Genomic DNA, 25,509 nt, shown 5'->3' with positions numbered 1-25,509 from the left:
TCATTATGCTCAGTGTCTCAATACTGGCATGTTGAATAGAAACAAAGATAAATATGTTGAAGTTAACCACTATAATGAATCAGAAAAATAGAATAACAGTGATTCCAATGACTGCCAGTTGCTCTCCTGTTGTGTGATTATCATCAACACAGAACTAGAGGATAACAGCATCTTTAGGCCAGACTGTGCTCATCCTACCTCCAACCTTTCCTCACCACTAAATCAGCATTAGCTCAGTGCAGGTTTTGTCATTTTTACCGTTTTATTTTGTTTTGCTCCTGCTGGGTTTCTTTAATACAATTTCCTGGATCCCCATGCTCCTAGTACTGGGTGGCAAAAGGGAGGAGATCCCATTTAATCGGTTATAACACGGGTCAGAAATATAAGTCCTGACATGTGTGGTATCCACAGAAATCACAGCTAAAATCTGATAGAAACCATTTCTACAACCACCAAACACAACGAAAACAAGCCATGATTAAAAGAGCAGTTGCATAAATGCGCAAAAGTCCGCTAAACAAACAAAACCGACCCAGAAATTTTCCAGACTTCATGTAACTGGCTAAAGAAAGGCTAGTTAGCTTCCAGAGCTATCGCTGATTCCAAACACCAAGTTTCACCACACTCCGACTAAAATTCACTGAAAGAGCCGCAAAAGAAGACCAAAAAAAAAAACACACAGCGGCACAAATTCACTAAGACACAAACTGGCTTACCGTCCCGATTTCCTCCATTATTTTTGCCAGTGATTATCAGCATCTACCACATCTAACTAGCTGAATCAGAGCCACATCCGTCAATAATCGCCATTACAGGCCCAGCTACGGACACGTGACTGGACAGATGCCACATGCAGTAAATTTGGGCCCACGTGGGGTTTGGCCTTGCAACTTCTGATTGGTTGAAGTGACGTGAACGTGGCATCGTTACTGTGATTCTATTAGATCAAACGATTAAAGAGTCAATCATGTAAATTTGCCACAAGAAACCAAAGTTACAGCCCCTCAGAGTTGACATCATCACCAAAAACAGTCATAATGCTCGGGTTTTATTTGCTACAGTTGACAGGCTAACAAACCCTCCCGTGTCAGTGGCAGCTGAACTTCATTCAACCATGGCCTGCAATGACTTTGCCAAATTCTTCACAGAAAAAATCCAAAAGATTAGACAAGCAATTGGTACATCAATAGCAGATTCAGGATATGTACTGTGTCCACCGAAAAACTGTTTAAACACCATGAAACAGTTTCACCCAATTAGCAGCAAAGACTTGGAGGACATCTTAGGTCAACTGAACTCCTCCTCTTGCTGTTTAGATGTCCTGCCAACAAGTTTTTTCAAAAAGGTCTCAAAGACTTTAGAGTCAGACCTGTTACACATCGTCAACTTTTCTTTAATGTCAGGTGTGTTTCCAGAACCACTAAAATCTGCTGTAATTAAACCTATACTGAAAAAGGACAATCTTGACAAAAGACAAATGAACAACTACAGGCCGATCTCAAATCTCCCATTTTTAAGTAAGATCATTGAAAAAGCTGTTTCTTAACAGCTCAATTACTTCTTAAAACAGAATAACTGCTATGATGCCTTCCAGCCAGGTTTTAGACAGAACCACAGCACTGAAACTGCTCTGACCAAAGTGTTTAATGACATATGTCTGAACACAGACTGTGGAAAAATGTCAGTCTTAGTTTTACTGGATCTCAGTGCAGCATTTGATACAGGTGATCACAACATATTACTCAAATGACTGGAGAACTGGGCAGGTCTTTCAAGAACTGTACTAAACTGATTCAAAACATACTTAGAAAACAGAAAATACTTTGTATCAATAGGTAACTTCACATCTGAGCAGACAAGTATCACATGTGGAGTTTCCCAAGGTTCCATCTTGGGGAACCCTTGTGTTTAACATTTACATTGATTGATTGATTGATTGATTGTACTTTATTCATCCCGAGGGAAATTGGGTTAAGGCTGCCAGCCGCGCCAGCGCCGTCTTACCCTTCTGACCATACATACATTACACAAACATCACATGGGGAAGACAGGTCAGAGAGGTATAACATGGAAAAAGCACAACATGAGGAAAGATAAGGAGAAAAAAAAACTCCCCCCAGACTGAGCTCCAACAGGGAGATCAGTTTGAGAACAGAAAGAAAACACCTCTGCACATGAAAAACTCTTAATACACCAAAGAAACACATGACAAGCAACAGGGGTGGGTAAAGGGTGAGAGACAGCCAATGTAGACAGTGCATCCGGGCCTGCAGCCTATGCGCTGGTCTCCTTGATCCACCGTCAGCATCGGAAGGAAATAAGCGTCAAAGGCGTTTGGAGGGGGGAGGGGGGATGAGTGTACATCTGCATGTGTATATATGTCTGTGTGCGTGTGCGTGTGTGTATGTCCAGAGTTCAGCTGAGACAGTGTCCTTCGCCCTGCCAGGCTAAGTAAACAGTCTTCCAGCCAGCCCAGGTGGCCTTGCATAGAATGGGAGGAACAGTCTAAAGACAGTCGTTATCAGGGTGTTGTTGTTCAGCTCCAGCCTTGAGACCGCAGCTGGCGCCGAAGGGGTCTCCGCATGAAGTAATGGTGGTTTTAACTTTACTGCGAACAACTCATATGAATTTCAAAGCTGTTCTAACAGTCCAACACTGGTCTCTCAATCTCCCATTGGAGAGCCGTGAGCTTTCTATGATGTTATCAAACTTACGCTCCGTGATGTTGTCATTCTTGTGCTCAAAGAGCCGATTCTGAGAACTCACAACTGCAGTGTTCTTCTCCAAGATGTGATCCAATTTGTGTTCAGAGTGTTATTTGAGCGAGGCCCTCCAGATGTAATCCAGTTTGCACTCAGAGGTCTTGTTCACGGCAGCCGTAAGCTTCTCCAAGATCTTATCTGTGTTGCACTCAATGAGCCCATTTTGAGAAACTCACGCCTCGTCCCATCATTTCAATCCCAGCAGGCAGCCTTGTGGGGGTTTGAACAGCCGGTTCCGCTTCCTTAATTCTTCGATAAGCCAGGGCCAAGCCAGCTTCGATCAGCCAGAACCCTGTTATCATGGTTCCGAATAGGTAGATAGCTTCAGCACTCAGGCTCACCCGAGCCCAGACTTCTCGTTGAGAAAAGCGTGTCAATTGCATTTAGGGACCAGTTGATCAAATCCATAATTCCTTTTTTTGGTTTTAGAGAACAGACTGTGAGAGAGTGTTCCAGGGAAAAGGAATACAAAAACAAAACAAAACACGAGACTAGACAAGGACATAAGAGGCTAAGCAGGGAGGCTAAGGGAGAAGAGGAGGAGGAAAAAAAAGTGCGACCGCCTTCGCCGAGAGCAAGAGAGAAAAACATGCTCCCACTGGCGCAGATTATAAAGAACAACAAAATAAACTATCACAGCTATGCAGATGACACACAAATATATATCACGATGTCACCAGGAGACCGAGGCCCTGTACAGGCTCTTGGTAAATGCATTGAGGAAATTAATAACTGGTTGCGCCACAATTAATTAATCTTTCTGAGTTAACTTCAATAATTACTTCCTCCAAACCATCAACGTGTCTTTTAGACCCCATTCCTACAAAACTGCTCAAAGAAGTCCTGCCATTGATTAATTCTTCGATCTTATATATGATCAACCTATCTCTAATAATCGGCTATGTACCACAGGCCTTCAAGGTGGCTGCAGTTAAACCTTTACTCAAAAAGCCATCTCTAGACCCAGCAGTCTTAGCTAATTATAGGCCAATCTCCAACCTTCCTTTCATATCAAAAATCCTTGAAAGAGTAGTTGTCAAACAGCTAACAGATCATCTGCAGAGGAATGGTTTATTTGAAGAGTTTCAGTCAGGTTTCAGAGTTCATCACAGCACAGAAACAGCTTTAGTGAAGGTTACAAATGATCTTCTTATGGCCTCTGACAGTGGACTCATCTCTGTGCTTGTCCTTCTTGACCTTAGTGCAGCATTCGATACTGTTGACCATAATATCCTATTAGAGCGATTAGAACATGCTGTAGGTATTACAGGTATTGCACTGCAGTGGTTTGTATCATATCTATCTAATAGACTCCAATTTGTGCATGTAAATGGAGAGTCCTCTTCACACACTGAGGTTAATTATGGAGTTCCACAGGGTTCGGTGCTAGGACCAATTCTGTTTACATTATACATGCTTCCCCTAGGCAGCATCATTAGAAGACAGCATACATTTTCACTGCTATGCAGATGACACCCAGCTCTATCTGTCCATGAAGCCAGATAACATACACCAATTAGTTAAACTGCAGGAATGTCTTAAAGACATAAAGACTTGGATGGCCACTAACTTTCTGCTTCTTAACTCAGATAAAACTGAGGTCATTGTACTCGGCGCTGAAAAGCTTAGAAATATGGTATCTAACCAGATTCTTACTCTGGATGGCATTACCTTGGCCTCCAGTAACACTGTGAGGAACCTTGGAGTCATTTTTGACCAGGATATGTCCTTCAACGCACATATTAAACAAATATCAAATATCAGTTCATTTCAACTATTTTCAACTATTTTGTGACTTATTTAAGGCTAGAGAAGAAAATTTCTATACAGTAATGGCTAAATAAAGAGCTGGGGCTTTTTCCAGTAAACTAGGGGTCATTTCTGTGTTGCGTGCACTTAAGTTTGGCACACAGTGATTATTAACATCACACTCGAGCATACCCTCGAAATCCGCACACATGCAACACATATTTACTATGTGTGAAACTACCTGGAGAGGTTGAAATGACTCAGGGGAGCATTCTTTTAACAAAAGGGAACCTGCACTTTGTCATGTGGCAGAACTTTGTGCCATCACAAACTCAATTCGAATAAGTTAAATCTGAATTGCTTAATTTGAACAAAAGCTTTTAAAACTGAATTTGAAATTTTCTGTGTAAGACCTTCTTGCCGCACAGCAAGAACGTTCCACCATCAGGCTGGGGTCTTTCTGTGTGGAGTTTGCATGTTCTCCCTGTGTTTGCATGGGTTCCCTCCGGGTACTCCGGCTTCCTCCCACCACCCAAAGTTTGTGGGGATAGGTTAATTTATATCCCATAGGTGTGAATGCGGGAGTGAATGTGAGCGCGAATGGTTGTCTGTCTCTGTGTGTTAGCCATGTGACAGACTGGCAACCTGGCCAGGGTGTACCCCACCTCTCGCCCCATGACAGCTGGGATAGGTGAGTATCCTTCAGTAATAGCAATAAATCACACAGCAATAGTACATTAATGTAGTTGTAAAGTATTCCGAATACATTACTTCTGTAATCTGTAGTGGAATACATTTTAAAATTAACCTGCACAATGCAGCAAAGCAGTCTCATGAGCGCTGGAGGGACAAGCCCAGAGCCCAAAACAGACAGTGCAGGAGATGACAAGGTTAGTAATTGGATGGTTAAAATTATACTTTTAGTTATCTTGATTAGCAAAAGAAAAGTAAATACAAAATCTGCTTCTCACATATAGGGCATTTCCAAGATTTTTTTTCAGAACTTCTTCCCTTTATTTCATTACAGCTGTCCTGTGCCAGATGTTCTGTTGACCCATGGTGAGAGGCATCATTTCACAAACACCAGGAAGACTGAAACTCATCGCAGGGATCAGGCAGGGCTTGTGATCTTCACCAGCAGCTCCCTCACAAGAAGGATAATCCCAGCATTTCATGAACACTGATGGAGACCATTGCTTTGTTTAATGTTAGAAGTACTCAGATAATCCTCAGAGGGTCTGGACTTTTACATAATATAATATATTTTAAGTCCTGTAGAAAGTTAAATATATGTTGTGCTCTCTGGTTACTCTGATATGAATGACTCTGAATTACTTCATGATAAATAACACACTATTGACAAAAAACAGTGAAAGAATTCCAAATCACAACGTTTTAGTTCAAAATACGAGCGACAACCTTTGACTTTAATCAGGTTTTATTTAATTGTGTCAGAGAAAACATCATGTGATCTTCGTGCAGCTGAGTACATACAGTGTTTAAAACAGAAGTTGTGCAGGTCTGAGATCAGCAGTTTTCTGAAACACCAAACTGAGGTCCTGTTAATGCTTATATATAGTGACACCATTACAGGGGTGATTCATTCTTTTGATTTTTTTGACAGCTGCAGCTTTCACTGACATCACATGTGGTACCTTAACCTTTGTACTGTTTTCATCACTTAATTTTGGAGTTACTACAAAGAATGAAGATATAGGATAATTTGTCTGCTGTCCCTGGTTGGTGCTGAGGTCTGAATCTGAGGACGGCTCCTGTAATCACAAAGAGAACAGAATCATCACAAACTGAAATATAAAGCTTCTCTCTCAAATCTGAAATAAAGCTGATCCTAAGTTGTTTAGTCCTACAGTTCTGCCAACAGCTGACACATTAGCTGTTTATTTTTTTAAGGCCTTATATACTAACACATTTTCCAATATCATGTTAACCTTTGAGTTGTTGATGCTTTATAAATGGACATCTGCAAAGATGAGATGATGGAGCAGGTTTTAGTCCTGGTTCAGTCTGCTGCTGCATCCTGGTCACAACATACTATCAGCTGTTATCAGCAGTGGTATTGAACAAAAAATATTAATGCTTCAAATGATTTGTCTTAAAGGATGCAAGCTGTGCAGAGTACTGCACATGTGACTTTGTGAACATAACTCATTAACAATAATTCAGACTGTTTTTTAACCTGAATATTTGCAACAAACAAAAAATATAAAGAGTCAGTACATAAAGATTGGGCTTTGCTACTTGATCCATAGCTATTGACTAATCAGGGGTTACTGAAGTGCCAGTTTTTTAAAAGTTGGTGTTAATGTCCTTCCACATGTGGCAAGCGACAGAAAACATGCTGTTTGCACATATTTAATAATCAATTAGTTAGTCACTGAGCAGCCCGGTGCGTTTCTTTAATTTTTCTTAGTCAGGGTAAATTCATTCACTTGCACGGGTTAGCTAAACAAACTTTACAAAACAAGTTTCCCCTACAGCCGAGTGCTCATCTTAGCTAATTAGGTAGCTAGTTATGGATTAGCTTACAAACACATTTAACCTACTGAAAATATTGCGGTGGGGCCTCAGGTCCTGCTGTCCGGTAGTCCAATTTACTGAAGAACACCTCAGGCTGTCACTTTGAAATAGTCTGTAATGTAAACGCTGGACCTCTCAGCATCTGCCATTCCCGAATAGACACATGCAAGTTGGTCCGTGACCGCAGCCGTGTCGTCTGTGTTTTCTTCAGTCATTGGTCAGCATTATAATTAGGGATGGGTATTGATAAGATTTTCACGATTCCAATTCCATTTTCAATTCTTTTTAACGTTTCGATTCTTTATCGATTCTCTTATCGATTCTTTTTAAAAAAGGAGAACACTAAGGTCGATTAGCTTAGAACTTTGTTTTATATCTTCTCTTTGAACAATATAGAAATTTAGGAGTAACATGGCCTTACAAACCCAACAGTAAGATGTTAAGAGATCCACAGCCTATGGCTCATCAATGGGCGTCACAGGGTCCCCAGGAAAAAAAAATTGTAAATGTAAAACAATAAAAGAAATATTCTTCTGTAGCAATAACAAAGTATAAGATAAGTTATTCTGTAGCAATTACACAAGAATATCCAGTAATGTCCCTGCCTACAATTAAACACATTCACTTACAGAAAATCATCTGCTGTGGCAAATGGGTGCAAGCCTTTTACCACAAACTTAGTCACTGCTCGGTGACATTTGTCTATCCTGGCCTGAAAGGAGACGCTACCGGTAGACTGCAGCGAGAACTGCCAGCATCTGAGCCAGACTCTGTCTGTCTCTCTCATCATGGTCACCTAAATGCACAGTAATGGCAGGTTTGTAATAAGGCAGATCGTGCTAACATAATATGCACTGTTAGTTGATTATTTACCTGCCGCATTAACGGGAGAAGACGTGCAAACGTTACCGCTGCTGCTGGGTTGAGATTCACGAGTCCGGAGCAGAATTAAAAACACGACATTCTTTTTTTTTTTGTGTGTCCCGTTTGGATCTTTAGCCATCAGAATTGTTGTCTTAAGGCCAAGAAAGATACCAAGCGGATTTATTTTACCAAGTGGATCATCATGGCCTTGCCATATTGGTCCATTTGATTGACCTTTATTATAATTATGTATTTATTTTATTTTCGGTTGCTACAAACGGGACAGACATGACTGGGGGATAGGAAAGGGAGAAATAATGAAAGAAAGAGAGGGAGGGAAAGAAAACCAGATAGGAGAAGAGACGGTGAGAAAGGGGGGAAGAAAGAAAGAAAAACAAACAAAACACCTGGATCACCTGTATGGAGAAAAACAGAAAAACAGAAGAGAAAGAAAAACAAAAAAAGAGCAACATCATAAATACAGCACCATCACAATAAACTAGCTAGCAGTAGATAACAGTAGATACTAAATATTAAACGATATTGTGCAGCACGCAAGATAGACAGCGCACAATGTTCTTTGAGGCAGCAGCCAAGAAAGGTGTAGTCCGCGTCTGTGAACACCCGTGTGTACACCTGTGTGCATACCTGTGTGCACGCCTGTGTGGATCAGCATGCTTGTATTCCAAAGGTTTCTCCATGTAACAATCTGCTAGGGAGTGTGGGGAGCCATAGCCCCGTCCCCCAGGGCATGAAGCAGGTATGGAGGAGATCCTGGCCCCAGATATCCAGAGGCCCCAGAGTACGAGGACCCGAGGAGGACCACCAAAAGGGGGGGAACCGTGCCACCCTCCTGGGAAGAGCTGAGTAGAGCCCCAAACGAGAGGTCACCCAGCAGCTACGGAGCAGAGGCCAGAGGGGGTTGCAGTGGCGTGCCCGCGGGCTCTGCCGGCAGCCAGCTGTGCCAGAGAGGACCGAGCTTCAGGCCCAGAGGCCAGAGGCCTGAGGGCACCCCACCCCCCGGAAGGGGCCCAGCCGGGCCACAGGCGCCAGGCCCCGCCAATTGGCCACCAGGAGTGAGCTGGTACATACATGAGCGCCCAGCCCCAGTCGACAAGGACCACCAACACACCAACGTCTGAGGGTATCAGCCACCGGCAGGGAGTATGGTGAGGGGAGATAGGCCTCCGTGAGATGTACCCAGAGAGGTTCAGTCTAAGACCCAACCTGACATATAGACACAGACGAACAGGCGCGCGCGGACACAAACGTGCATTCCCATTCCCATATACACAACCAAATACTCGGCACACACTCAACGTGTAGACAGACACAAATAGACACTGCACAGACAGTCACACTCCCCAAACATACTCTATATCCCAGGTCCAGGTACCCCCGCCCCCAGAGGGGCAAGCCGCACCTAGACCCAGGAGATGTAACCCTTCTCTCTGGGGTGGAGGCAAGCGGACCACCTCCTTATCTGCAGTAGCAGGGAGGCCCCGCATCCTCTGGGATGGGTAAGCCCCAATCTGACAGCCAGCACCTCCTCCCAGCCCCCCAGCCCTGACGGCCAACAGAACCGGGGTGATTGAAGACCCCAAACCTCCCTACGCCCGCTCATATGTAGTGTTGCTGTGTGCTGTTCTAAAGTGCATTTAAAACACAGGAGAGTATGGTTCCTGCTTCCTCTCAAAGAGCAGCACGGATCCTCCCGAAAACCCTTAGTGTCTATATGCATTTAAAATTGAGGGTAGGGCACCAGCGCCAGAGGTGGGTTGGAATACACCGACCATCCTCTGGATGCTGTAAAACTTGCCCACCCCCAAGGCCCTATATGTATGTGTTATGTGAGAGTGTGAGTAATGTGGATGTCTAGGTTGCAGAATAAAATTGAGGCACAGACGGCCAGAAGGGGACAGAGGGGGAGTGCCTCTCCTGCACCCTGGTGACATACCTGCACCCCATTCATTTAAGGTTATTGCGTGTTTTGTGAGCAAATGTTTTTGCATATTTGTACTGTTTCCTCCCTTAAATGAAATATCTACTTTGCAAGTATTGCAAGTTGCCCTATTGTCATCCGTTCTCGTAAAGTATAACCAAACTTTTGAGCGTTTGAGCCGCTTAGGCGCCGTGATTCCTGCCAGGTAAATGACGCTCCGCAATGTGGTGACGTCATTCGGGGCGACTGGAATTGATAAGGGAATCGTTTGCAAAAATGGCAAACAATTCCAAGGAATTGAAACAGGGGGAACCTGTTCTCAACAAGAACCGGGTTTTGATACCCATCCCTAATTATAATATATGCAATACATGTGGGTCGGAATCCCCGTTTCAATACAAGATTTTTCAGTACATTGTTTTCAGTTACAATTTTTTTTTTTTTTTTTTCATTTAAGGTGGCATCGTTCTGATCCCATAGACTTCCACTTACAAGGTCCTCTCCGTAGCAAGTCCGAGAGAAAGCCTCCAACCCAAAGTGAGTTTCAGGGCCCTCTGCTGTAAAAACAGCCATTGTTGATCAAAAACAAATGCCTATAAACTGTCAAAACATGATGGTCCGGGTTTTGTCCCTTTATTTCGAGCAAGTTGCTCAAAAAATTTATGTTAAGTTTTTATCTTGTCTTAACTGTCAGTCATCACTACTAAATTCCATTTGCTGTAGAGTAAATTTAACCTGTATTGTCCGGTGACGAATGTGTGAACTCTTGCAATTTCTCTTTAAAGCTGCGTGACTCAATCACTTTTACGAGCGGCCCCAAACTAGCCATGTCCGATGTTTCCTCTTCAACCATGTCATACGTTGTCTTTCCATCTTCGTAATGTACTCTCAAGCAGGCTGGATACAGAGTTTGGAAACGTATCTTGGTTTCCTTCAGTGCACGCTTGGCTTCTGAATATTCCGCAAGGCTCGGAGTTAGCTCTCTCCTCATCTGCATGTGTTCTGAGACACACACACACACACACACACAAAAGACAGCATGGATTTGAACTGATCACACTGACACAGAACTGAACTGGAAGTGTGATTATTTGGACTGTTAAATGATGATATATGCTGATGATATTTTCTTGTTTTGAGACAAACTGGATTTCTCTATAGGAACTTTGTGTTAAAGGGCCAATGCACCAAACTGGCTTCAAAAACAATTTATTACTTATGCAAGGAAAGACAGAAAGTAGTGGACATATGTTCAATGAACTCATAGCACTAAGTTGGCTTTATTAGCCCTGCAAGACAGACCGTTCTGAGACCCTCAGACGCTCAGATTGTCTTAAATAAGTTGATTGTGAAACTCAAGGTTTTAGATCAAATCTGATTCGTAGGAATAACCTCGGTGTGTCATTTAAAACAAAGTTGGGTTGAGCTGATTGAATCCTGAAAACGTGTTACTGAGAGAAAGAGACTGTTGGGTCTGTCTAGCACAGGCCCACCGCTGGAACGAGACAATTTAACTACACCGCAAAAGCATTGAACACCAAGTAGGCAAAGTTCGTACTCATGCATGAAGGAGACCAGACCAGAGCCAGATGTCGTTCCGCCCACTTGGCCTCCGTCGGACTCTCATCCGCTCTCCCGTAACACTGCTCTTTTATTGAGGTTACATGAATATACATAGGTTCATTAACATATGGCGTCTACACACACAGAAAGAGTACCTTGCCTGTGGTTTTGTAAGTGTGTGTGTGTGTGCGTGTGTGTGTGTGTGGGGGGGGAGTGTCAGAGTGTGACCCCATAAAGACTTCCCTAAACCTGCTGGTCTGGAAGTCCAGCAGTTCATCTAAATAAAAAGCACTTAGCCTAAAACAGATATAGATACATTTATCCTATCATAAAACAATAAAAGAAGGTATGACCTCTTCCATGCTCCCCGAATGTGGGTGTGAAAGCCAGAGCACTCTGGAATGCACACAACGTGTCTCTGCAGACTACTGAGGATCAAAACTCTATGAATCTACAACTAATTATAAAACTCTAAGCGTATATGAGTAGATATTTCTAAGCATAAATGACAATCAACAATACAAAACCTGACAGGGACAGACATGTACAGACTGAATTATCTGTTCAACATTCAGAGTGTTTCTCTAACAGGAGGAAACTCTTTACACCCAACTCAGCACAGACACACTGAGGAATCAAACCAGAGTCCAAACCCAGGATAAAGAGTTTGAGTGAATGTGGTGTTGAAGGTGTGGAGGTGGATCAGAGTGTCAGAGGAGACTCTGTAGAAGGACAGAGTGCCAGCAGGACAGTCCACATACACTGCTACTCTGTTAGAGATGAAGGAGGAAGAGGAGGAGGAGGAGATGGATGTTTGTCTCTTATTGTGCCAGACAGAACGAGGATGACCATGACTGCACCACAGACTCCAGGACTGTTCATTCCATCCAAACACAAGGTCATCACTGCCTCCTTTCCTTCTGATTCTTCTGTAACTCACTGATATATAAACATCTCCTGTCCATTCGACCTCCCAGTAACAGCGACCAGTCAGATCATTTCTACACAGCAGCTGATGTCGAATATCAAATCTGTCTGGATGATCAGGATATGACTGAACCTCCTTCACACGTGTCACCTTCCTGTTGTTGTCAGAGAGTTTGAAGTGTGTGTGTACTGTGTTTGTGTCGATTGTGAGTTGACAGAAATCTGATGGAGAGAACAAACACAATCCAGCTGCAGTTATTGATCCATCATCTGTTCATTGATTGACACTTTGATGATGACTCCTCACATCAGAGATGTGAATGAGTGATGTGACTGTTTTAAGATGGTTGAATGTGCTGCTTTGTTTTCATGAATCCCATTAAAAACACACTTACACTTCCTCAGACCTGGTCTCAACCATCGGACTCCAGCTGGCTCCACCCTGAAAGGAGGAGGAGGATCAGACCAGCAAAGTCTCTTTCAGCATGCACACATGGATATTACATGGCTCTCATACCCATACTGTTAGACACTGATCAGTCCAACATTTTCATAAATACACTTCAATCCACCCCTCCGCAAATCGCTACCTTATCATGGTGGAGGGGTTTCGGTGTCCCAGGGATCCCAGGGGCTATGCTGTCTGGGGGCTTTTGCCCCCTGGTAGGGTCTCCCATGGCGAATTGGTCCTGGGTCAGGGACCAGACAAAGAGGGGTTCAGAGGACCATCATGAGAATATCACAGAGGGAACAGTTTACCCTGCCTGGCGTAGGGTTACTGGGGCCCAGCCCTGGAGCCAGGCCTGAGGACGAGCGTCTGGTGGCCGTGCCTTAGCCCATGGGGTCCAGGCAGGCACAGCCTGAAAAGGGGACATGGGCCTATCCAACTGCTTGCCCACCACTCGAAGGAGGCACTGTAGGGGTCGGGTGCATTGTGTGCCGGGTGGCAGCGGGAGGGGAGGCCCTAGCGGACTGATCCCCGGCTACCAAGACAGGCAATCGGGACATGAAATGTCACCTCTCTGGTGGGTAAGAAGCCCGAGTTTGTACGTGAAGTTTAGAGGTACCGGCTCGATATAGTTGGGCTCACCTCGATGCATGGCTTGGGCTCTGGAACCAGTCTCCTGGAGAGGGGTTGGAGTCTGTTTCAGTCTGGAGTTGCCTCTGGTGAGAAGCAGCGGGCTGGGGTGGGTATTCTAATATCCCCTCGGCTTGCTGTCTGTACGTTGGGGTTCTTCCTGGTGGATGAGAGGGTTTGTCCCCTGTGCCTTCGGTTCGGGGAACGGGTCCTGACTGTCATCTGTGGTTATACGCTGAGTGGCATTTCATAGTACACAGCGTTTTTAGCATCTCGGAGTGGAGTGCTGGAAGGTGTTCCACCTGGAGACTCTGTCGACCTACTGGGAGACTTCAATGCTCATGTGGGTAATAACAGCAAGACCTGCAGGTGTGTGATTGGGAGGACCGGGCTCCCTGATCTGAACCCGAGCAGTGTTTTTTTATTGGACTTCTCTACAAACCCATAATCATCTCACACGTATAATATTATCTACAGCTACTTTTAGCGCTGTCACTTGGTGTTCGCTCGCTCTGTGGTATAGTATCGCTTCCTGTTCCTGCTCAAACACAGTGGTGTTTCTGAGTAGCTTACCTCCAACCCGTTCATGTGTCTAACCGTTTTTCCCCACTCGGTGACACACCCGCTGGGGGTCAAACTCTGGTAATTGGTGATTCTGTTCTCAGACATGTGAAGCTAGAGACACCGGCAACCATAGTCAATTGTCTTCCAGGGGCCAGAGCAGGCGACATTGAAGGAAATTTAAAACTGCTGGCTAAGGGTAAACGTAAATTCAATAAAATCATAATTCACGTCGGCAGTAATGACACCCGGTTACGCCAATCGGAGGTCACTAAAATCAATATTGAATCGGTGTGCAACTTTGCCAAAACAATGTCGGACTCTGTAGTTTTCTCTGGTCCCCTCCCCAATCAGACCAGGAGTGACATGTTTAGCCGCATGTTCTCCTTAAATTGCTGGCTGTCTGAGTGGTGTCCCAGAAATGATGTGGGCTTCATAGATAATTGGCAAACCTTCTGAAGGAAACCTGGTCTTGTTAGGAGAGACGGCATCCATCCCACTTTGGATGGAGCAGCTCTCATTTCTAGAAATATGGACAAATTTATTAAACCCCTCAAAACATGACTATCCAGAGTTGGGACCAGGAAGCAGAGTTGCAGTCTTACACGCCTCTCTGCAGCTTCTCTCCTCCTGCTACCCCCCCAAAAACCCATCTCCATAGAGACTGTGTCTGCTTCCAAAAAGACAAAAAACAAACTAAAAACCAGCAACAAACAACTTAAACATTTACAAAGAAAGAACAATACAGTATCCACATCTGAACCAAAGAGTAAAACAGTGAAATGTGGATTATTAAATATTAGGTCTCTCTCCTCCAAGTCTCTGTTAGTACATGACTTAATAATTGATCAACAAATTGATTTACTCTGCCTTACAGAAACCTGGTTGCAGCAGGATGATTATGTTAGTTTAAATGAATCAACACCCCCGAGTCATTCTAACTACCAGAAATCTCGAAGCACAGGTCGAGGGGGCGGTGTGGCAGCAATTTTTCACACCAGTCTGTTAATTAATGAAAGACCAAGACAGACTTTTAATTCATTTGAAAGCCTGATCATTAACATTGTCCACCCCAGCTGTGAAACTCAGGAACCAGTCTTACTTGTTATCATCTATCGTCCACCTGGGCCTTACACAGAGTTTCTGTCTGATTTCTCAGACTTTATATCTAATTTAGTTCTGAGCTCAGATAAAATAATTATTGTGGGTGATTTTAACATCCATGTTGATGCTAAAAATGACAGCCTCAACATGGCATTTAATCTGTTGTTAGACTCAATTGGTTTCTCTCAAAATGTAAAAGAACCCACCCACCACTTTAATCACACTCTAGATCTTGTTTTAACATATGGCATAGAAACTGAACATTTAACAGTGTTTCCTGAAAACCCTCTCCTGTCTGATCATTTCTTGATAACATTTACATTTACAATAATTGATTACACAGCAGTGGAGAGTAGACTTTATCAAAGTAGATGTCTTTCTGAAAGCGCTGTAACTAAGTTTAAGAATATAATCCAGCCACTGTTATCATCGTCAATGCCCTGTACCAACACAGAGCAGAGCAGCTATCTGAACGCTACCCCAACAGAGGTCGATTATCTTGTTAATAATTTCACCTCCTCACTACGTACGACTCTGGATACTGTAGCTCCAGTGAAAACTAAGGTCTCTAATCAGAAGTACCTGACCCCGTGGTATAATTCTCAAACACGTACCCTAAAGCAGATGACTCGTAATCTGGAGAGGAAATGGCGTGTCACAAATTTAGAGGATCATCATTTAGCCTGGAGAAATAGTTTGTTGCTTTATAAGAAAGCCCTCCGCAAAGCCAGAACAGCTTACTACTCATCACTGATTGAAGAAAATAAGAACAACCCCAGGTTTCTCTTCAGCACTGTAGCCAGGCTGACAAAAAGTCAGAGCTCTTTTGAGCCAACCATCCCTTTAACGTTAACTAGTGATGACTTCATGAACTTCTTCACAAATAAAATTTTTATCATTAGAGAAAAAATTACCAATAATCATCCCACAGATGTAATATTGTCTACAGCTACTCTTAGTTTCATTGATGTTAAGTTAGACTCTTTTTCTCCAATTGATCTTTCTGAGTTAACTTCAATAGTTACTTCCTCCAAACCATCAACGTGTCTTTTAGACCCCATTCCTACAAAACTGCTCAAAGAAGTCCTGCCATTGATTAATTCTTCGATCTTATATATGATCAACCTATCTCTAATAATCGGCTATGTACCACAGGCCTTCAAGGTGGCTGCAGTTAAGCCTTTACTCAAAAAGTCATCTCTAGACCCAGCAGTCTTAGCTAATTATAGGCCAATCTCCAACCTTCCTTTCATATCAAAAATCCTTGAAAGAGTAGTTGTCAAACAGCTAACAGATCATCTGCAGAGGAATGGTTTATTTGAAGAGTTTCAGTCAGGTTTCAGAGTTCATCACAGCACAGAAACAGCTTTAGTGAAGGTTACAAATGATCTTCTTATGGCCTCTGACAGTGGACTCATCTCTGTGCTTGTCCTTCTTGACCTTAGTGCAGCGTTCGATACTGTTGACCATAATATCCTATTAGAGCGATTAGAACATGCTGTAGGTATTACAGGTATTGCACTGCAGTGGTTTGTATCATATCTATCTAATAGACTCCAATTTGTGCATGTAAATGGAGAGTCCTCTTCACACACTGAGGTTAATTATGGAGTTCCACAGGGTTCAGTGCTAGGACCAATTCTGTTTACATTATACATGCTTCCCCTAGGCAGCATCATTAGAAGACATAGCATACATTTTCACTGCTATGCAGATGACACCCAGCTCTATCTGTCCATGAAGCCAGATAACACACACCAATTAGTTAAACTGCAGGAATGTCTTAAAGACATAAAGACTTGGATGGCCACTAACTTTCTGCTTCTTAACTCGGATAAAACTGAGGTCATTGTACTCGGCGCTGAAAAGCTTAGAAATATGGTATCTAACCAGATTCTTACTCTGGATGGCATTACCTTGGCCTCCAGTAACACTGTGAGGAACCTTGGAGTCATTTTTGACCAGGATATGTCCTTCAACGCACATATTAAACAAATATGTAAGACTGCGTTCTTCCATTTGCGCAACATCTCTAAAATTAGAAATATCCTGTCTCAGAGTGACGCTGAAAAACTAGTTCATGCATTTATTACTTCCAGGCTGGACTACTGCAATTCATTATTATCAGGATGTCCAAAAAACTCACTGAAAAGCCTTCAGTTAATCCAAAATGCTGCAGCAAGAGTACTGACAGGGACTAGAAAGAGAGAGCATATTTCTCCTCTTTTGGCTTCCCTTCATTGGCTTCCTGTTAAATCCAGAATTGAATTCAAAATCCTGCTCCTCACATACAAGGTCTTAACCTCTTAAGCCCCAACGCCCCCTGATACGGGGGCAAAAAGCAGGAGATCAGGTAGGCTTGGGGCTTAAGAGGTTAAATAATCAGGCCCCATCTTATCTTAATGACCTTGTAGTACCATATCACCCTATTAGAGCACTTCGCTCTCGCTCTGCAGGCCTACTTGTTGTTCCTAGAGTATTTAAAAGTAGAATGGGAGGGAGAGCCTTCAGTTTTCAGGCCCCTCTTCTGTGGAACCAGCTTCCAGTTTGGATTCGGGAGACAGACACTATCTCTACTTTTAAGATTAGGCTTAAAACTTTCCTTTTTGCTAAAGCATATAGTTAGGGCTGGACCAGGTGACCCTGAATCCTCCCTTACTTATGCTGCAATAGATGTAGGCTGCCGGGGGATTCCCATGATGCATTGAGTTTTTCCTTTCCAGTCACCTTTCTCACTCACTATGTGTTAACAGACCTCTCTGTATTGAATCGTATCTGTTATTAATCTCTGTCTCTCTTCCACAGCATATCTTTTATCCTGTCTTCCTTCTCTCACCCCAACCGGTCGCAGCAGATGGCCGCCCCTCCCTGAGCCTGGTTCTGCCGGAGGTTTTGGGAAGGGAGTTTTTCCTTCCCACTGTCGCCAAAGTGCTTGCTCATAGGGGGTCATATGATTGTTGGGCTTTTCTCTGTATCTATGAAGCGCCTTGAGGCGACATTTGTTGTGATTTGGCGCTATATAAATAAAATTGAATTGAATTGAATTGAATTGAATTTAGTACCATTGATATTCATTTAGAGTATTTTTCTCTAATTGATCTTTCTTAGTTAACTTCAATAAATACTTCCTTGAAACCATCAATGGTTTTAGACCCCATTCCTACAAAACTGCTCAAAGAAGTCCTGCCATTAATTAATGCTTCAATCTTAATCTGATCAACCTATCTCTAATAATCGACTATATACCAAGTAAAACCAAGTTAAACCTTTACTTAAAAAGCATCTCTAGACCCAGCAGTCTTAGCTAATTATAGACCAATCTCCAACCTTCCTTTCATTTCAAAAATCCTTGAAAGAGTAGTTGTCAAACAGCTAACAGATCATCTGCAGAGGAATGGCTTATTTGAAGAGTTTCAGTCAGGTTTCAGAGCTCATCACAGCACAGAAACAGCTTTAGTGAAGGTTACAAATGATCTTCTTATGGCCTCTGACAGTGGACTCATCTCTGTGCTTGTCCTGCTAGACCTCAGTGCAGCATTTGATACTGTTCTCCATAATATCCTATTAGAGTCATTGGAACATGCTGTAGGTATTGCATGACTGCGCTACAGTCATGAGAGTCCTCTTCATACACTAAGATCAACTACAGAGTTCCACAGGATTCAGTGCTAGGACTAATTCTGTTTACATTATACATGCTTCCCTTAGGCAGTATCATCAGAAGACATACCATACATTTTCACTGCTATGCAGATGACACCCAGCTCTATCTATCCACAAAGCCAGATAACACACACCAATTAGTTAAATTGCAGGAATGTCTTAAAGACATAAAGACGTGGATGGCCGCTAACTTTTTGCTTCTTAGTAAAGAATAAAACTAAGGTTATTGTACTTGACCCTGAAAATCTTAGAAATATGGTAACTAACTAGATTCATACTATGGATGGCATTACCTTGGCCTCCAGTAACACTGAGGAACCATGGAGTCATTTTGACCAAGATATGTCCTTCAATGCATATATTATAGAAATATGTAAGACTGCTTTCTTCCATATGCGCAACATCTCTAAAATTAGAAATATTCCGTCTCAGAGTGGCATATGGCCAAAACACAGTTTGAACATGAAAACCATGTTCGAACATAAGAGTGTCCATAAGTGCATGTAGCAGCAAGAAGCTCTAGGCTGCAGGTCATGAACTTATTACTTCCAGGCTGGACTACTGTAATTAATAATTTTCAGGAAGTCCTAAAAACTCCCTGAAAAGCCTTCAATTAATCCAAAATTCTGAAAAAAGAGTACTGACAGGGACTAGCCTGTTGGCTTCTCTTCATCAGCTCCCTGTTAAATACAAAATTGAATTCAAAATCCTGCTCCTTACATACAAGGTCTTAAATAATCAGGCCCCATCTTATCTTAATGACCTTGTAGTACCATATCACCCAATTAGATCACTTCGCTCTCGCACTGCAGGCTTACTTGTTGTTCCTAGAGTATTTACGAGTAGAATGGGAGTCAGAGCCTTCAGTTTTCAGGCCCCTCTTCTGTGGAACCAGCTTCCAGTTCGGATTCAGGAGACAGACGCTATCTCTACTTTTAAGATTAGGCTTCAAACTTTCCTTTTTGCTAAAGCATATAATTAGGGCTGGACCAGGTGACCCTGAATCCTCCCTTAGTTATGCTGCAATAGACGTAGGCTGCCGGGGGATTCCCATGATGCATTGAGTTTTTCCTTTCCAGTCACCTTTCTCACTCACTATGTGTTAATAGACCTCTCTGCATCAAACTCTATCTGTTATTAACCTTTGTCTCTCTTCCACAGCATGTCTTTATCCAGTTTTTTCTTGTCTCACGCCAACCGTTCACAGAAAATTGCCGGCCCTCCCTGAGCTTGGTTTTGCCGGAGGTTTCTTCATGTTAAAAGGGAGTTTTTCTTTCCCACTGTCGCCAAAGTGCTTTCTCATATGATTGTTGGGTTTTTCTCTGAATGTATTATTGTAGGATCTACTGTACAATATAAAGCGCCTTGTGGTGACTGTTGTTGTGATTTGACGCTATATAAATTGAATTAAATCGAATCGATGATCAGAGGGAGTGAGTCCACCCTTTTTCCTTCAAGCAAGTCCAAAAGTGCCAGGACTTGGGATTGACCAGTGGCGTGTTGAACACAGCCATGTTGGTTTTCTGTATAAAGTTTGTAATAACCCATTTTTTTTAACTGACTCCCCTCAGAGTGGCCTAGTTTGTGTTTGTCTCCTTAGTTGCAGCCTTTGAGCCAGGTCGTAACAACTGGTCTGGATATATTAAGATATTTTAAGATCTAAGTTAAGAGGATGAAAAATGTGCTTTAAAAAGGGATGTTGCGCAGTGAGTGATGTGTGTTTAGTGTGCCATAAGTTCTCATTGATGTTGTGTATTTGAACTAGCACACTGCACTGAGCTCACATGGGATGTATCTGTGTCAGAGAGCAAGCTGCGTGAGCTAGTGGTAAATATCTACACCCACAGTAGCCTTAAAAGACTGATTGTTCATTTTCCTGCAGGGTTGGAGGAGACTGTTTTTTTCTTCCTTTTTTTTCTTCCTGTTGAAGGAGAGGCTGCGCTGTCCTGCTATCTTGCTGGTGTCATTGAGAGATCGGTGGCTGTGACCTATTCTTCCGGACCTTGAGTATTTGGACCGAAGTACTCGCACTCATGTCCCCATTCAGCTCCAGTCACTTTATTTATTTTGCTGGCACTTGTTTTCTCAATTACAAAGGTTATACAAAGACATTTTTGTTATTGCAAAATAAACACTCTTTGATTACGGACTGAGGAAGTTGCAGTTTTTAACCCGTGGGCTGAGAAAAGACTCATTAAGCAACGTATTCACATATCTCCGAGTTAAGAGAGGTGGGTAATTGATGCAAATATTTTCTTTTCTTTTCCTCTTCTTCCTCTCTTTGTTGAAATTGCATTCCAAGGGAGCTGTAAGTTGTTCAGGCTGTAAACATATTCACCAAGAGTTGGTTAAGTTTCCTTTGACGTACCAGTATCAAGCTGATGTGTGAGAGGGTATGTTAGGAAGTCCTGGAGGTGTTAAGGGCGTGTTTGCTCCAGTACATCAATTTTTTAAGGTATTGGACGCTGATGTTAAATTGCCATCAGACCGTAATAAATTGTCCTCTGTTGTTATTGATTATGTTTCGATTATTCCTTGATGAGTGGACATATTTGTTACACCTGCATATGCGATTGTTTATGTCTCATCTGCATGAAACAAACAGAAATGGGTGAAGAACACAGGAAATGTTTCCAGCTCTTCCTCCTCTATCAGACATTGTCTCCATACCTGAGAGTGTCCAGTCTCCAGCCTGGATCCTTCAGTCCAGACAACAGCAGCTTCATTGCTGAGGTTCCTGGATGATTGTAGCTCAGGTCCAGCTCTCTCAGATGGGAGGGGTTGGAGCTCAGAGCTGAGGCCAGTGAAATACAGCCTTCCTCTGTTATAAGACAGCCTGACAACCTGCAGACACACAAAAGAGCAATCCATTTGTGAACATTTTATGAAGTGGATGCAATATGGAGACGCGGGGGAAAAAAAAGTATAACAAAAAACTAGCCATTATTGTTCAATTCAATTGCATGTCTTTCCTTTAAATTGACGATCATCAATAATTAAGGACGGTTCACGAATTATAGAGGAAGAATAGGTTAAACTGGCTTTAGCCATCTGAATCATTGCAAGGGGAATGGCTTTCACAACTTTAATGAATTTACTTTGAGTACATGATAAGCCATAATTATCTATGAATTTATTATATGTTAACACATTTCCGTCATTCTCTAAAAGGTGTAATACGGTCCAAATCCCATGATCCATCCAATCCTTATAAAAGATGGATTTTCTTTTTATTGTTACAAATCGAGTTTGTATGTGGAGAAAAATTATGCTTGTAAATCATTTTCCAGTACTGGAGAATCTGTTTATGAAAATTGGATAATTTAATTGGTAATTTGGAAATTTCAAAGTCACACTTTAAGAGAAATTCAATGCCACCAAGCTTCTCAAAGATTACTTTGGGGAAATAAAACCAAATACTGTTTGAGTTATTTATGAAAGACTGCAACCGTTTGAGTTTGATGGAACCATCATTGCTTCAAAATCAATCACATTCAAACCTCCTCCTTCAAATGACTTCACTACATTATTCTTCCTAATATAATGTTGCTTGTTTCTCCAAATGTAATTAAAGTTGATTTGATTTATATTATTGATTAGTCTATTGGAAACATATAAGCATTGTGATGGATAAATCAGTCGAGAGATACCTTCTGTTTTAGTAAGCAAGACGCGTCCAAAGATGGAAAGGTCTCTTTGAAACCAGCTGATTAGGATCTTTTTAGATTTCTGGGTAATATGCTCAAAATTTAGATTTTCTTTATTATTTGTATTCTTTGAGATTATAATACCCAAATATTTAATTTCAGTTTTAATAGCTATGTTAAGAGAGATACTGGGTTTACAATCATGAATAGTTAATAATTTGTATTTTCTAATATTCAGGTACAAACCAGAGGCCTTTGAAAATAGTGAAATTTCATTTAATGCGAGAGGAACCTGTGACATGTTCTTTAAAAACAGTGTAGTATCATCTGCTAATTGACATATGATCAATGGGACTCCAATCAAATTCAGTGGTTGAATATTTGGATTGTGTTTCATGAAAATAGCTAAAAGTTCCGTTACAATAATGAAAAGTAATGGAGAAGGTGGACACCCCTGACTCCTCGACTGACGTTAAATCGTTCAGACGTTCCAAAAGGTAAAGAAATAGAACTATTGATGTCAGAGTATAATAAAGAAATTAAATCTATGATTTTTTTTACCAAAACCAAAATACTGTGAAGCTTCTAAAATGAAAGGATGTTCGACCGTATCAAATGATTCATAAAAGTCTAAAAAAAGAATCACACCATCATCTTCAATCAAGTGATTATAATCCGGTAGATCTAAAACCAATCTAATATTATTGTGGATAGAACGATTTTTTAAGAACCCAGATTGTGTTTCACTAATAATCTGATCTAAACCGTCCTTTAATCTGTTTGCAATAACATGAGCAAGAATTTTATAATCTGTATTCAATAGAGTAATTGGTCATAGATTATCGATTAGTCTTTTATCTTTAACAGGTTTGCGAATAAGGGAGATAAGACCCTGTTTCGTTGTTGTTGCTAACATTTCATTACTAATGATTTCCCTAATAGTTTTTAAGAAAAATTCTTTTATTTCTTTCCAGAAAAATTTATAAAAGATGGCAGTCAAGCCATCCTGACCAGGAGCTTTGTCCATTTTCAGTTTGTTTAAGGCTTGATCTAAGTCATCCAGTGATATGTCAGAATCACAAATTTCTCTGAATACAGAATAGATTTTTGGAATATAAGGTTCAATCTGATCAAAAAAGGTAAATGAATCAGTAATTAAATATTTAAATGAGTATAAATTTGAATAAAATTTATGTATTTATTCTGCTATAGTCTTATGATTTGGGCATTCTTCCCCATTTACGATTAATGTATTAATGGATTTCTTCTCTTGCCTCCGTTTCTCCAGATTGTAGAAATACAAAGCACTTTTTCACCTTCTTCTATCCATTTTGCACGAGCTCTAATGTAAGCTCCGTGAGCCTTTTTCTTGTATAAATCATCTAATTGAGCCTGTAAAGACAACAGGGATTTCTTATCAGCCTCTGAAATAAACTGTCTAATACAATTATTTATATTGTAAAGTAATTTACTTTAAAATTCCTTTTGTTGTCTACTTTTCATTTTACTAAACGTAATTGAAAATTCTCTAAATTTAAATTGAAAAAATTCCCATCTCTGTGTGTAAGTATAATTGTTCCATCTTTCTAAATTTTATGGAGGAGGTCTTTAACTATCTTAACATACCCATCATCAATTAACAGATCTGCATTGAATTTCCAGTAATCTTTTTTAAATTGTGTTTTATTTTCAGGGTTAAATTTAAGAGTAATAATACTGTGATCTGTCATCGAGGCTGCTGAGATGGAAACATGTGAAACATATCTATATAGTAAAGACGAGCCCAACCACAGATCTAATCTGGACATATTATTACCATTGGTTTAATCCAAGAGAATTGAGTAACTCCAGGGTTTTTCTCTCTCCATATATCACTTAAATTGTTTGAATCAATGAACTTTGTTAGAATTGGATTCCATTGATTAATACTGTATCTAGGAGAATTTCTATCCTGCCATTCATTTGGAACAAGATTAAAGTCACCGCCTAGTAACACATGGTCTGTGTGGTATAAAAGTTTATACTCGGAAAAGACATCTGTTATTTTTTCCAGCGCGAGCTTATTTAGAGTTACTGTCAAGGTCCTGGGTCTCCTGACCCAGCATGTTTAGTTCTTTGTGATTTTTGTATTATTGTACTTGTGTGAGTTATTCTATGGTTTCTAGTTTCGATCCCTTGCCATTCATGTTTCTCTGTGTCCCCTCTGTTCTGTGTAAGTCTGTGTCTGCATGTTTGAGTTTCCCTGTGAATGCGTCCTGCTTTGCTTGTCTCGTAAGTCCTGATTTCTCCCAGCTGTGCTCTCCTTCTGTGTCTCATTCCAATCGTTACTTCCCAGTGTATTTAAACCCTGTGTTTCTCTGAGTCAGTGTCGCGTCGTCCCTCTTGCTTTGTGGATCTCCCTGTGAGTTTTAGTTTGTAGCTTCCCAGTTTAGTTTAGTTTACTTTATATGCCCGTTTTTCTGTGACCAGCAAATAAAGCTGTGGTTTTGAGTTCATCCCTTTAGTCTGTGAGTCCTGCACTTTGAGTTCTCATCTCCTGCCTGCCACATAGTGTTTCATGACAGTTACAGAGGAGTACCCATAAACATTTACTAGAATCACAAATGAACCATCAATATTCAATACAACTGCTAGCCAGTCTCCTGAATTATCAGCCTGAAAAGTCACGAACTTCCCTGGACAACGGTAGAAACAGAGAGCTACTCCAGCAGAGTGGTTGGATCCGTGGCTGAAGAGGATTTTTTCACCCCACTGATTTGACCAGAAGGTGGCATCAGCATCACTTGAATGAGTTTCTTGTAGTAAGGTGCAATTCGCTTTTAGCCCTTTGATAAACATAAACATTGCTTTTCTTTTAACATTATCCCTGAGACCTCTATCAACGACACAAAGGATAAACACGTGCGTAGCATTAAAAATAAACAAAAATAGAGTTCAAAATATTAAGAATATCAAACTTGAATATATACAAAAAAGAAAAATTTAGTTTACTTTCCTGTTTAGGGAAAGGTGAAAGAACAGCGGTGCCGGCACCTCCTATCCCATTCAAAACTGTCAAACGTCCCTCTTTATGTAGAGTTCAGAGAACAAGTAAAAGTGAACACATTTCAG

At 41.5% G+C, this 25,509-nt stretch overlaps 1 protein-coding gene and 1 long non-coding RNA gene across 5 annotated transcripts in view; one reads left to right on the top strand and one right to left on the bottom strand.

Moving 5' to 3' along the window:
- The window catches only part of LOC146498584 (protein NLRC3-like), a 350,052-nt gene that overhangs the window by 57,934 nt on the left and 266,609 nt on the right, over positions 1–25,509 (bottom strand). For 3 of the 4 annotated variants that reach the window (XM_085139927.1, XM_085139926.1, XM_085139929.1), the window contains 3 exons: positions 21,422–21,595; positions 12,741–12,787; positions 12,017–12,567 (listed from right to left, as the gene is read on the bottom strand). The exons of the other annotated variant lie outside the window; for it this stretch is intronic. In XM_085139927.1, coding sequence (XP_084996053.1) covers positions 12,032–12,567; positions 12,741–12,787; positions 21,422–21,595 — 757 coding nt within the window. In that variant the 3' untranslated portion in view covers positions 12,017–12,031. Of the gene's footprint in view, positions 1–12,016; positions 12,568–12,740; positions 12,788–21,421; positions 21,596–25,509 lie in introns of those variants that run through there. 4 annotated transcript variants of the gene reach the window in all.
- LOC146498588 (uncharacterized) overlaps positions 1–25,509 on the top strand; it is a 133,534-nt gene that overhangs the window by 94,776 nt on the left and 13,249 nt on the right. The window lies entirely within an intron of this gene.

Source organism: Neolamprologus multifasciatus, chromosome 18 (genome assembly GCF_963576455.1).
Source record: "Neolamprologus multifasciatus chromosome 18, fNeoMul1.2, whole genome shotgun sequence".
Taxonomy (NCBI): Eukaryota; Metazoa; Chordata; class Actinopteri; order Cichliformes; family Cichlidae; genus Neolamprologus; species Neolamprologus multifasciatus.
The sequence above is the reverse complement of the archived record's forward strand: the minus strand, read 5'-3'. Positions and strand labels throughout refer to the sequence as shown.